The sequence below is a fragment of the Dendropsophus ebraccatus genome, chromosome 4 (genome assembly GCF_027789765.1).
Source record: "Dendropsophus ebraccatus isolate aDenEbr1 chromosome 4, aDenEbr1.pat, whole genome shotgun sequence".
Classification (NCBI taxonomy): Eukaryota; Metazoa; Chordata; class Amphibia; order Anura; family Hylidae; genus Dendropsophus; species Dendropsophus ebraccatus.
Genome location: NC_091457.1, coordinates 94,602,953 through 94,615,379, shown reverse-complemented (window position 1 = coordinate 94,615,379; position 12,427 = coordinate 94,602,953). Strand labels below are relative to the sequence as shown.

Below are 12,427 nucleotides of genomic sequence, written 5' to 3'. Positions count from 1 at the left end.
GCTTTAATGTTTTTGCAAATACATTTATTTAGCTAATGTGTCTCCTTCTCCTGATATGCTGCTCTTTTACTCTCCATGTTGACAGCTCGTTGTCTAGGTTACTGACCACCACTCTACTCTAAAGGCCCTATTACTAGAGATGAGCGAACCGGGTTCGGGTTCGAGTCGATCCGAACCTGAACGTTCGGCATTTGATTAGCTGGGGCTGCTGAAGTTGGATAAAGCCCTAAGGTTGTCTGGAAAACATGGATACAGCCAATGACTATATCCATGATTTCAATTGCACATAAGAAGAGAAAGTGTATGTCATAAATCACAAGGCACACAACTATATGTTCAAAAATATATAAACATCATCTTTATTAATATATTAGTACATACAGAAAACAACCCTACCCAAACCCCAAAAACATTAAAAACACTTAAAATACCCAAAGAAATATCCAGGAGGGACCCTTAACCAATACATGGGGTCCCTACCTCCCCACACTCAGTTCCAAGATATATGAACTCACACTCCACAAATAAATTACAAATGATACAAGAGACACAAAAGAAACCAATAACTCATAATTACCAAAGTGCACGTGCCTATAATCAACAAAGTGCAATACACAATGTGCATGTATATACATATAAAAGAAGTAAATAAGTCAAGAGGTTAACTAAACCAAGGTACATAAACTCAAGTGTCACCCCATGGAGTGTGGTCAGCTGAATGGGGTCCAAAGCACCCTACGCGTTACGTCCCGAACCCGGAACTTCGTCAGGGGTTCCGGGTTCGGAACGTAACTTGAATGGAGCACTTGAATGGAACTTTGTTGCTGTCCAGTGAACAGCATGTGAGATTTGAGGATTTCTCACCAAACGTGGTGGAGTTGAAATCCACAGCAAACTGCAAATCCGTGTAACCCAGTGGACTGTCTACTTTCTGCTTTGTGTAAAATTACCTTAAGGGTATTTTCACACAGGGCAGATAGAATGCTGATTTTCCGCAGCAGAAAATCTGCACCATATCCGCCCTTTGTTAACATGCCCTCATAGTTCATCTCATCGCTGCAGGGTTAATCAAAATGAGCTAGTGTTTTTGGTAAAACTTAGAAAGAAAAGGGTAACTAATAGAGATGAGCGAACCTGGAGCATGCTCGAGTCGATCCGAACCCGAACTTTCGGCATTTGATTAGCGGTGGCTGCTGAAGTTGGATAAAGCCCTAAAGCTATGTGGAAAACATGGATATAGTCATTGCCTGTATCCATGTTTTCCAGACAACCTTAGAGCTTTATCAAACTTCAGCAGCTGCCACTAATCAAATACCAAATGTTCGGGTTCGGATCGACTCGAACCCGAACCAGGTTCACTCATCTCTAGTAACTGACCCAAACCAGCCAAACCTGTAAAGCATCATTGCCTTGGAGTTTAATGTAATAGACTAATAGGGCACTAGGGACTTCTATTCTTATAGGAAAAAATTTTACCATCTGCCCCACTTGAATTGTAGACATCATCACTTTGTTTGGAAGACATAGTTATACCACATGCACTTATGAAAACATTAGACTCCTTAAAACCAGTTAGCATGGCCACGGCTGGCTTAACGGTATATAGCATTAATAATCTCATCAGCAGCAAGGTAAACAGGATTTTCTAGGAGAATCCTCCTCTTACACATCTTATAGCAGTTCACCTGATTACTGACGTCCTCATCCCTATACTATAAAAAAGATGATCTAAAGTCTATACGATAAATACAGGATTTACAACTGACTACAACCTGATAGCAATTAAAACGGAATTCCGGGACATTAAAGGGGTACTCCAGCAAAAAGAATGTTCTTTCAAATCAACTGGTGTCGGAAAATGCCAAAGATTTGTAATTTACTGCCATTAAAAAAAAAAAAAAAATCTTGCATTTTCCAGTACTTATCAGCTGCTGTATGTTCTGCAGGAAGTGGTGTATTCTCTCCAGTCTGGAGAGCAGGAGAGTTTTTCTATGGGGATTTGCTAATGCTCTAGACAGTTCCTGACATGGACAGAGGTGGCAGCAGAGAGCACTGAAAGAATACACCACTTCCTGCAGGACATACAGCAGCTGATAATTACTGGAAGACTAGAGATTTTTTAAACAGAAGTACATTTTTTTCTCGCCAACCTTATCTGGCACCCCACACTACCTGCCTTATCATCCCAGTTTGCTATAAAGTGTAGACTATGTATATATGTACTTCTGTATAACTGCATTTTGATGACCACTGGAAATGTTATCACATGGCACCCCGCTCCCCCAGGGACACATGCATAAGAAATGTATGCCTTCTGTCGCATGCAGCAGCTGTGGAGAAACCTAATATTTAGTCTGTAATTCTGGTTTTAGACCAGTTCTAGAGGCTTTAATAATAGGAGGGGTGTGCCTTGGGACAGTAGAATTAATGGGCTGTATATAATCGGAAGCTCCTGCTCCCGGCCTCAACCGGTTTGGGTAACAATGATGTGTGGTTTAGAAGCTGATGTAATGCTGGAGTGACAGCGAGGAGAAGGGGAGGAGACACACACATGGAATGAATGGGAGGTGGAGCACCAACCATCCATAGACCATGTGCTGGAGTAGAGAGCGGCTGATATGATGCAAACTCTGAAGCCAGGCACCATGACACCCATTATCTACAATGTGAAGATTGCTTACTATGTATCAGCATCTGTTCTTATTTTGGGTAACCTGAAGAACTCACATACTGTACACAGAAGGTTTATAGTATTATGCAATAACATTTCTTTAGTCTGACATCCAAAAATCCAGAAAGCTTAATAATCTGACACTTAAAATGTAGAATTTCAGAAGTATATGCCTTTAAAAATATTAAAATACCTAGGAACATATTAGTCATAGTGATCCATTAAAGAGGTTTTCTCATCTCACAGCTTTATTAAATGTAGTCCTGAATCCCATAGTCTGTAGGAGCATCTATGTGCCATGAGTGTCTGGTACCCTGCATGCTGCAATGTAATCCTATAATCCTCATCATGGCAGCCATGCCTGGTAACAGCGGCATCTACAGGACTGGCTGCCATCCTATGCCTGTCCGCTCCCTGACCAGGAGGAGGTCCGGAGTCCCTGCACAAGGAGATGGCACTACAAGGGATGGATTACTGGATAATCCGGCATCTAGCACATCCCATTGATGCCAGTCTGTCAGAATTCAAAATAATAAAGACTTCTGACCAGAACGATGGTGGTTAATCCATTGTCTGCAACTTTCTATATAGCTACGGTAGATTAACACATAGCGAATGATGCAGATAGAGCTGCCATGTGTATAGATACATACTTCTTATATACAACTATTTGGGTTCAGACTTTACCCACAAGCTTCAAGATGTGTATAAAATGCTATAAAAAAATTTGGAGGGGAAAACTGAACCTCACCATCCTGTGACTAAGTAAGACTCTTGTGTGTATATAAGAGAAACTGTATATTGTCCTAGGTGTTACATTGTTTCAACAGAAGGTTACACAGCTTTAGAAGTTATAGTGTATAGTTTTATACAGTTCTAGATGTTATAGTGTATCTATAGTTTTTTACAGTTCAACAGGTGCCACTGTCTCTATAGGTGTATACAGCTGTAGATGTGTCACTGTCTCTACAGGTGTATACAGTTCTACATGTGTCACTGTCTCTACAGGTGTATACAGCTCTACAGGTGCCACTGTCTCTATAGGTGTATACAGCTCTAGATGTGTCACTGTCTCTACACGTGTATACAGTTCTACATGTGTCACTGTCTCTACAGGTGTATACAGTTCTAGATGTGTAATTGTTTCTATAGGTGTATACAGCTCTAGAAGTGTCATCTCTACAGAAGTTTACAGCTCTAGATAGGCTATTGTCTCTATAGGTGTATATAGTTATAGATAGGCCATTGTCTCTATAGGTGTATACAGTTATAGATAGGCCATTGTCTCTATAGGTGTATACAGTTATAGATAGGCTATTGTCTCTATAGGTGTATGTAGTGTATGTGTCACTGTCTCCATAGATGTATATAGTGTATGTGTCACTGTGTCTATAGGTGTATATATAGTGTATGTCTCTTTGTCTCTATGGGAATGCAGTGACGGTATGTCCAGCACTGTGAGGAGGGGTCAGCTACTTACAGACACACAGACAGGCCACCAGCTTGGCCGCGTCGTCGGGCACCGGGCAGGTGGGGAACAGGGGCTTGAGCAGGTAGGTGGCGAACACCAGGGCCACGATGTACTGCGAGGACGGGCGGATGATGAGCAGCTCCACCCAGAGCTTCAGGAAGGCGGGCAGCGGCCCGTACACCTCCAGCACATAGGCATAGTCTCCCCCGGACTTGGAGATGGTAGTGCCCAGCTCGGCATAGCACAGGGCACCCACAATGGAGAAAAGGCCGCATACGGCCCATACCAATAGCGACAAACCGGGGGATCCCGCCTCTCTTAGCACGCCGGTGGGGGTAACGAAGATGCCTGAGCCGATGATGGTGCCCACGATGATGGCCACACCGTTCACCAGGGTGATGGAGCGCTTCAGCTCCACCGCCGACTCTCCCGGGGCTGCGACTCCATTCTCCCGGAGCATTTTCTCACTAGCCTCTTCCTCCTGGGGCCCCGGTGACCCCGACTGCCGGCGCTTCAAGCTGCCGCCCGACATGTCCGGTGTGGTGGCTGCCCGCTGGGGATGCTGGACGCTCAGCAGGTGCCCGACCTGACGCTGCTCCTCTGGGCTGCCCCTCACTATGGCAGCTGTCAGCTCAGTGAGTGGCCCGCCAGGTGACGCGGTGCCCAGGTGCGTGCCCTCTGTCTGATGGCGGACGCTCTGTCACTGGCTGCCCCTCTGTCACTGGCTGCCCCTCTGACTGATGGCGGACCCTCTGTCTAGTGCTGGACCCTCGGAGGCTGCTGGTGCCACGTGGGTGGGTGCCTTCCCCACGTGCTCCCTTGTCCGGCAGCTCTTCCTGGGTGCTGTGTCCCCGGTCCTTCTGGTCCCCCTGAGTCCCGAGTGAGCTGTGTGGCTGTGCCGGACACCTGTGCCCCCGTGCTGGCTGCTGTGCTCGTTACCCCCGGTGCCGGTTCACTGACATCCTCCGCTCCCGCCGCTCAGGTTTTATTCTCGGGCTCTTACCGACGTCACGAGAAATACATATTAATGTGATGAAACGAAGATGGAGCAGATGGAGAGTAGGGATAGGCCGCCCCCTGCTGGAGGATGGCCGCACTACACATTAACCTCTTCCACCCCACACGCGCAGAATGTGGAGGCTGGAAAAGTATGACGCAACTCCTGCGTCACTAATCCACTCTTCACTGTCTTATATGTTACGGTGTCTTTACACAGAGAGATTTATCTGACAGATTTTCGAAGCCAAAGCCAGACTCTAAACAGGGTAAAGGTCATAAAGGAAAGACTGCGATGTATCCTCTTTTCAAATCCATTCTTGGCTTTGGCTTCAAAAATCTGTCAGATAAATCTCTCTGTGTAAACACACCACAGAGTGTGGTGTGTATTTTGGTTTGTGCTAGGGGCAGATTTATCAAGCTGTCTTTTGGTAAGATTCTCATTGTTGCACATGGCAACCAATCAGAGCTCAGCTTTCATTTTCCCAGAGCTGGTTAATATATGAAAACTGAGCTGTGATTGGTTGCTGTGGGCAAGAGAGAGAATCTCACTATAGGCCAGCGCAATATACTTGCCACCATTGCTGCGTATTCCCAGCCATTTTATTAAAGGGGTAGTGCGGCGCTAGACTTTTATGTAAATCCAGCACCACATTACAAAGTTATAGAACTTTAATGTGATGCTGTTACCTGTTCTGCCGTCTTCTCACATTTTTTAGATGTCCCGTCCACCGCCGGAAGTTCTGTAGTTCCTAGGTTTTTCTCAGCATGTCGACCCCCTATGCCCGGCGGCCATTTTGTTCCAATCCGTAATCGCATGACGTGTTGCGGGCCGTCCCGGGTTGTGCTGGGCTGTCCGACCCGTTTCCCCATCTACAGCTTGTCCCATGGTTCGGCCCCCCTCTCTGACGTCTTGGCTCTTCTCCCATTGACTATCATGCAGCATCACATGCTGCCGCCGCCATCCAATAGAATCCCATGTACAGCGCATGCGCCGCTCGGAACAGCGGCATCTCCTCTATACATTCCCAATGTGTCTCCGCTCTGTATTCACTCATTTCTATGTAATCGCAAAGAGCAAGTACAGTGTCAGACACCCTGGGATGCTTGTGCCCCAACGCACAATTCATTATCTGACACTGTCTCTCCGCCCGGCCATCATTGTACACTTTTAGACAGGGGATTCCCAGAGTGTAATCGCTCTCTGTGATCTGTAGGTAATGACTGGAATGAAGGGCGGGCACTAGAGGGCTGGGGGTGTGATCAGAGTAGAGGGGAGGAATATGGATTAGGTGGGCGGGTAGAGGGGATGGCGATATGATGTAATGATGCGCGCTGCAGCCTGGGAGTTGTAGGCATTCAGCATCAAGCATCACGCTGGCTCAGACAGGAAGTGCAGGCTTTTTGAAAAATGAACAGAGGGCAGACCGGAGGCTGGGAAAAGGGCGTCTAGGGTCCTGGCAATGCAGAACATTGTAGGTAGGATATATGAGCAGCTTGGGAAACGTTTTGGTAATTTCATGCAGCGCCGCACTACTCCTTTAAGACACAGCTCAATACCATCTGTATAAGTTTCCATAAAGCGGCAGTGTGCTGCACATGTGCTTTACCATGCATCTCTGCAGCTTTGCAATGCAGTTACTGGCAGCCCAGTTCAGCCTTAAAGAAGCAGTTCACTAAAAAAAAAATTTTGGCCACCCTGGTAGCCGCTGGCATGTATACTCACGGAAGCTGATCGATGTCCCGCGGTGCCGTTCCAATCCGGCAAGCGCTCACATCTACCGGCGCTGTGATTCCTCTTCTCTGAGCTGTCATTATAGGCCCGAAGTCACTTGCTTCCATGCATTCTCTATGGAAGCGCGTGACTTCCGGCTTTCAATTTACAAGGCAGAGAAGAGGAGTCACAGCGCCGGCGGATGTGAGCGCTTGCCGGATTGGAACGGCAACGTGGGACGGGAACGGAGCCACGCCGCGGGACATCGATCAGCTTCCATGAGTATACATGCCAGCGGCTATTATAAAATAATCCTGAGATCTTGAAGTTTTTATTCTCACCACTTGGGCTAAAACTAAGCCAAGACTTCCTGTTCTGTCTGTGGTGATAAGAGGAGGCTGCTGTAAAGTGATCTGCACAGCATTGGAGCAACATGTGACGCCAGAAGATAGATAGCATCAATACAAGACATTATCTGCTCCCTATGGGATGACCTCTTCAAGGGTCAAAAAGTGCTTTCAATTATATTTTAGGAGACTTGGCACAGAGGCAAGTGAATTGGCACAGAGGCAATTTTTCTTCACTTGCTGGATTTCTATCAGCTACCAGTGTGGCAGAACCGTACAGATATAGTAATACATTGTATAGACACATCTATATAACTTTTAATGTACTTTTAATAGAAAACTCATTTTCCTTATATGGAGTTCCCCTTTAAGCAGGTGCATTATGACTGATTGGTGTATACAGCAATGCTGTACATACCACTTCTGGATCGTCAGGGGTTAATTATGAAGTGTTGGGAACAAGAGGCTATTGAGTGAATCCACACAGAGCCTGACTGATAATACAAGGTACATTGGACAAATAATCATATTTCAATAACCTGTGATTATGCTGGGAGTTAAACGTCTAAAGAATATTGAGCGAGTAGTGCAGGGAGCGCCATCTGCTGGCAATGAGTCCTGAACATGGAGTCAATGAAGAGGAAACTACATGAATTCATCATTATACATTTCCTTTATCACTGAAGTGGCTCCATGCTGGAACTTTACTGTAAAGCAGCACAGTCTATTAGAACTCTAGAGGGTCATGGTGTATTATAACTGGGGGGCGGGGGGATTGTACATTTACCAACCACATCTGAACATTTTAAAGCATCTACTACTCAATTGGTTAAGAAATATTTTCTTACATTGATGTTCCCCTAACTAACCTCAGATTGTGCCCCATTGTTAAAACTCATTAACTCAAAACTCAGGTTTCTTCACAAGTCTCCCAGACAAAATAGATATGCGAGATATGGTTTTATATCTGATAATATACTATATATTTCCAAATTATAGTCATACAGCTAATAAATAATACCACTATACAAGGGATACATGTAATAAATGTTACCGTCATACTGTTACTGACCAAAGTCCTATTAGTATTATAGGTACTTATGATACGATTGCAATTAATATATGTGGGAATTTTTAAATACTGCATTTTGCATCCAGATCCTATACTTTTCAAATCCCCAGCTATCACACAACCAGAGATGAGCGCTGTTTGGCATTCAAATACCAGTGGCTGAAGAAGTTGGATGCAGCCCTTGGCTGCATTCACACACAGTAATTTCTTCAGTATTTTGATTAGTACTTTTGCAGCCAAAACCAAAAGTGGGTTGAAAACACAGAAACTGTGCAAATGTTTCCATTATAATTTTGCCCTGTCAGGTCATCTCCTGGTTTTGGTTGAAAAAATATTAAGCAAAATGCTGAGTAAAATACCATATGTGAACATAGCCCTAGGGTGTCCTAGAAAACATCGCTACAGCTTATATCTGTCTTCTATAGCAGAATGATTAATGATTGGTCAGAATGATTGGTCTCCGCTACACGGAATGTCAGCAACCACTTCAAAGCTACCAATTCATGACAGGCCTTGGGAGGTTCCAGCCACAGGATTTCTCAATAGAAAATGAAGAAATAATCCAATTGTCTTACCAGGGCTTAGTAGTGGGTATCATGGTTAGAAAGACCAACAGGCTAAGCTGGTACATAGGAGATGCATGGGACAGTGAAGTTTCCAGGAGTCATGTGACTAAATACAGAGACAGTAAGAACATGTATAATGACTTTATTTTTTTTTATTTCTAAATGTTAAAACAAAAGCAAAATTTATACCATATTACTGGGTTATTAAAAAATAAGCAGATCATTTCACAGGGAACAGTATAGATGTAAGACTTCTCAGCGACACAGACTCAGGAAAACATACAAAACACTAAAATGTGTAGTAACAGGGACACTAGTGAACAAAGTTTCTAATAAAGTGAAGTGAGGTAAACAAAGGCAACATTTTCCAAAATGGCAATAAACTCTTAAAAGGGAAATTGTACCTGACCCCCCACCCCCATACACACACACACACACAATGGTCTTTTTACACGGAACGATTTATTGTTCGAATTTGTACGATAACGATCGAATTCGAACAATAGTCGTACGTGTAAGCGCAGCGAACGATCAAACGACGAGCGAGAAATCGTTCATTTTGATCTTTCAACATGTTCTCAAATCGTCGTTGATTGTTCGGAAAAAATTTGCAGATCGTTCCGTGTAAACATTCTTTCAACAATTTCACCTATGTGTGAGATAGGCTTAAGCGATCGCAAAACGATCGCATAACGATTTTTCCGTACGATGTATCGTTCCACCTAAACGCTGATCGTTATAAAAAATATTGTTCATTCAAAATCGTTAATTGTGCGATTGTGCGAATTATCGCTCCGTGTAAAACCACCATTAGGGTTAGCTTCTTGCATGCCCATCAAGTATTTCTGTAAGTCATAATTCGCCCGATTGTACGAATAACAATGTCGTAGTAACAATTTTTTTTTCATAACGGTCAGCGTTTAGACGGTACGCTATATCGTACGGAAAATTCGTTCTGTGATCGCTTAAGCCTATCTCACACATTGGTTAAATCGGCGAACGACTGTTCACACGGAACGATCTGAGAATTTTTTGCGAACGATCAACAACGATTTGAGAAGTTGTTGAAAGATCAAAATGAACGATTTATCGCTCGTCGTTTGATCGTTCGCAGCATTTACACGTACGATTATCGTTTGAATTCGATCATTATCGTGCGAATTCGCATGATAATCGTTCCGTGTAAACGCAGCATTAAAGACAACAATGAAGTGTCACTAGTCAGGTAGAGTGATAGCTCATTCAATTTCATATGATGATCAGCTGTGCTCACACTACAATTTTAACATGCATTAAAACGCATGTTAGGGCGGTAATACTCAGGCAAAGCCATGTGCGCAGCGAGCAACGATCAAGTAGACTGGCGCTCATTTGCCTATTACATGGCTCCACTAATAAGCAGACGGGGTCGCATGAACAATCGCTGGATTTGTCAGATTTATTACACAGGGCCATTGTACAATAATTTTTAACCTGCTAAAATATTCACCCGACAAATGAGCATTTGCTTGCTAGTCTTGTAATAAGATTCCCTTAAAAACATCACAGTAACACAGCTTGAGAACAGCCTTCAGGCCTCTCACACATGGGGCAGCTGCAACATTCAAATAATTATAAAAATAGTTGAAGGAATTTACTAATATGGTCTAATTTCTAGTGTTCAAAAAGCTAGGTTTACCAAAGTGTATTGGATGCATCTAAAGAGTTTCCAGTCCAAGTTTACACCAAATATATTTGGTTTACTTTAAGGCCATGTTTACACTATATACAACATCAGCCGGTGTTTGCAAATGTGTGTGATGTTCACCGGGCAGATTCTATAGTATTGTCCGGATGAACATAATTTTATTTAAAATAGAATGCAGTCGGGAGCTGTACTTTACATTGTGTGCAGACGCTGTTCACTGAATAACGGTTGCACAAAATAGACACGTCATTTATTTTGTGCGGCCACAGAGAAACATGGCCGTAGTGTATACACTACGGTCGTGATTCCATAGAAACTAATGTAAAGCCGGAGTCTCAGTCTTCCTAAAAAAAATACCAAGTGAACTTGGCCTAAATCAGAATTGTGTGGCCAAGTGTTTTGTTGGCGCAAACCGTGCAAGTTTTCTGCTGCATTTGCAATAGTATATCTGGGTATTTAGTAGCTTAGTTTTTGTAGCCAAATCCAGAAGTGTAGCCAAATCACACTGCGTTTTTGTAATGAGTTTAACATTTTATGATGAAACGGATGTTTACTACATTTTACTGTCTGTTAATAGTAACCAATTAAAAACAGATGCATTAAACGGATTTGAAAAAACGCAATGTGAACCCAGCCTAACCAGGGGGGGCGGGAACCTATGGAAAGATTTTTTTTTTCGTATTTTTGTTACAAATTCGGACTAAAATAGGTCATCAGAAATGTTTATGGTCAATGTAAAGACAATGGCAGGGCAAGGGTTACAAAATATCCAATATGACTAAAGGTAATAACTGTTCCACATACAGCATATTCTTTCTTCCCACAGACACAGTTACATTCTGCAAGGGGGTCCACAAAGTGGTGACTGGACATACACAGAATTGGCTTTACAGGCTCCTACATAAGAGAACAAGTTTGGCCTCATTTTATTTCTGCTTCTGCAATTTTGTCCAAAGCTCCCACACTGGTGGCCAGAAACAGACTGCCTATTTATAACAGTCATATGGGAAACGCCTATCAGTGCTGAATTGCTATAGGACAGATTGTAATCTGCAAGGTTCAGCAGCAGGAATTTCCAGATAAGTCTGTACAACAGGATTACAATACATTGTAATAGTCCTTCAGTTTTTCTATTATGTTACAATACTAAAGGCCCTATTCCAAGGGCCAACTGACAGGAGCAAACAAGCGCTATTAGTGCTCGCTGCCAATGCTATTCCACACAGCAGCAGCTGGGGGGGGACCTGCCCGGGTGATCGCTAGATCATCCGTGCAGCCCATTGCATACAGCAGTGGTCTGCTGCCGCCGCTCCTATTCCACGGAGTGACGGCAGCATATCGCTGCTGTACAAGTCTTTTGTATTTCAACATGTTTGAAAGACAAACTACGCAATGATCAGCAGACATGAACGATGTCAGATGATCAATGCCTTCTATTCCATGGGACGATTATCGGCCGATAATTGTTCCGTGGAATAGGGCCTTTATTCCTTCATATCAAGGAAAATTCGCCATTCAATATTCTAGTAATACTGGGTGAAAGACTCAGCAGCAATGAGGGTTGTTCTTAGCCTACAGCAGTAAAAGCAAAGGCTGCAGTATTATCATTTTTTATATGGTGGGGTGGCTGCGGAGCCCTTCATATCATCAGTATCCCCAGAATCCTGAATGGGAGGTCTACCTAGTTTTACAGTGGATGCCTAGTTAGATGTCTGCAGGGGACGTGCAAAGCTGGATAACAACTCCTGATGCTCTATAGGTTTTACCTCCACAAGGAGCCATACCTAAAGGGGAAACTAAAAGCAGGTTAGAAGAGTGCTTCTCAGACAGAGGTGGGTCCAATCAGTTGTTGGCGAGGCAGCTTTCACTGTTTGCAACAATCTCCATCTACATTACTAAGTCA

The 12,427-nt window shown here is 43.7% G+C and overlaps 1 protein-coding gene across 1 annotated transcript in view; it reads right to left on the bottom strand.

Moving 5' to 3' along the window:
* Positions 1 to 5,244, bottom strand: part of SLC7A5 (solute carrier family 7 member 5) — a 45,095-nt gene extending 39,851 nt beyond the window's left edge. The window contains exon 1 of the mRNA XM_069966295.1: positions 4,152 to 5,244. Coding sequence (XP_069822396.1) covers positions 4,152 to 4,674 — 523 coding nt within the window. The 5' untranslated portion in view covers positions 4,675 to 5,244. The remainder of the gene's footprint in view (positions 1 to 4,151) is intronic.
* Between the last annotated feature and the right edge of the window lie 7,183 nt (positions 5,245 to 12,427).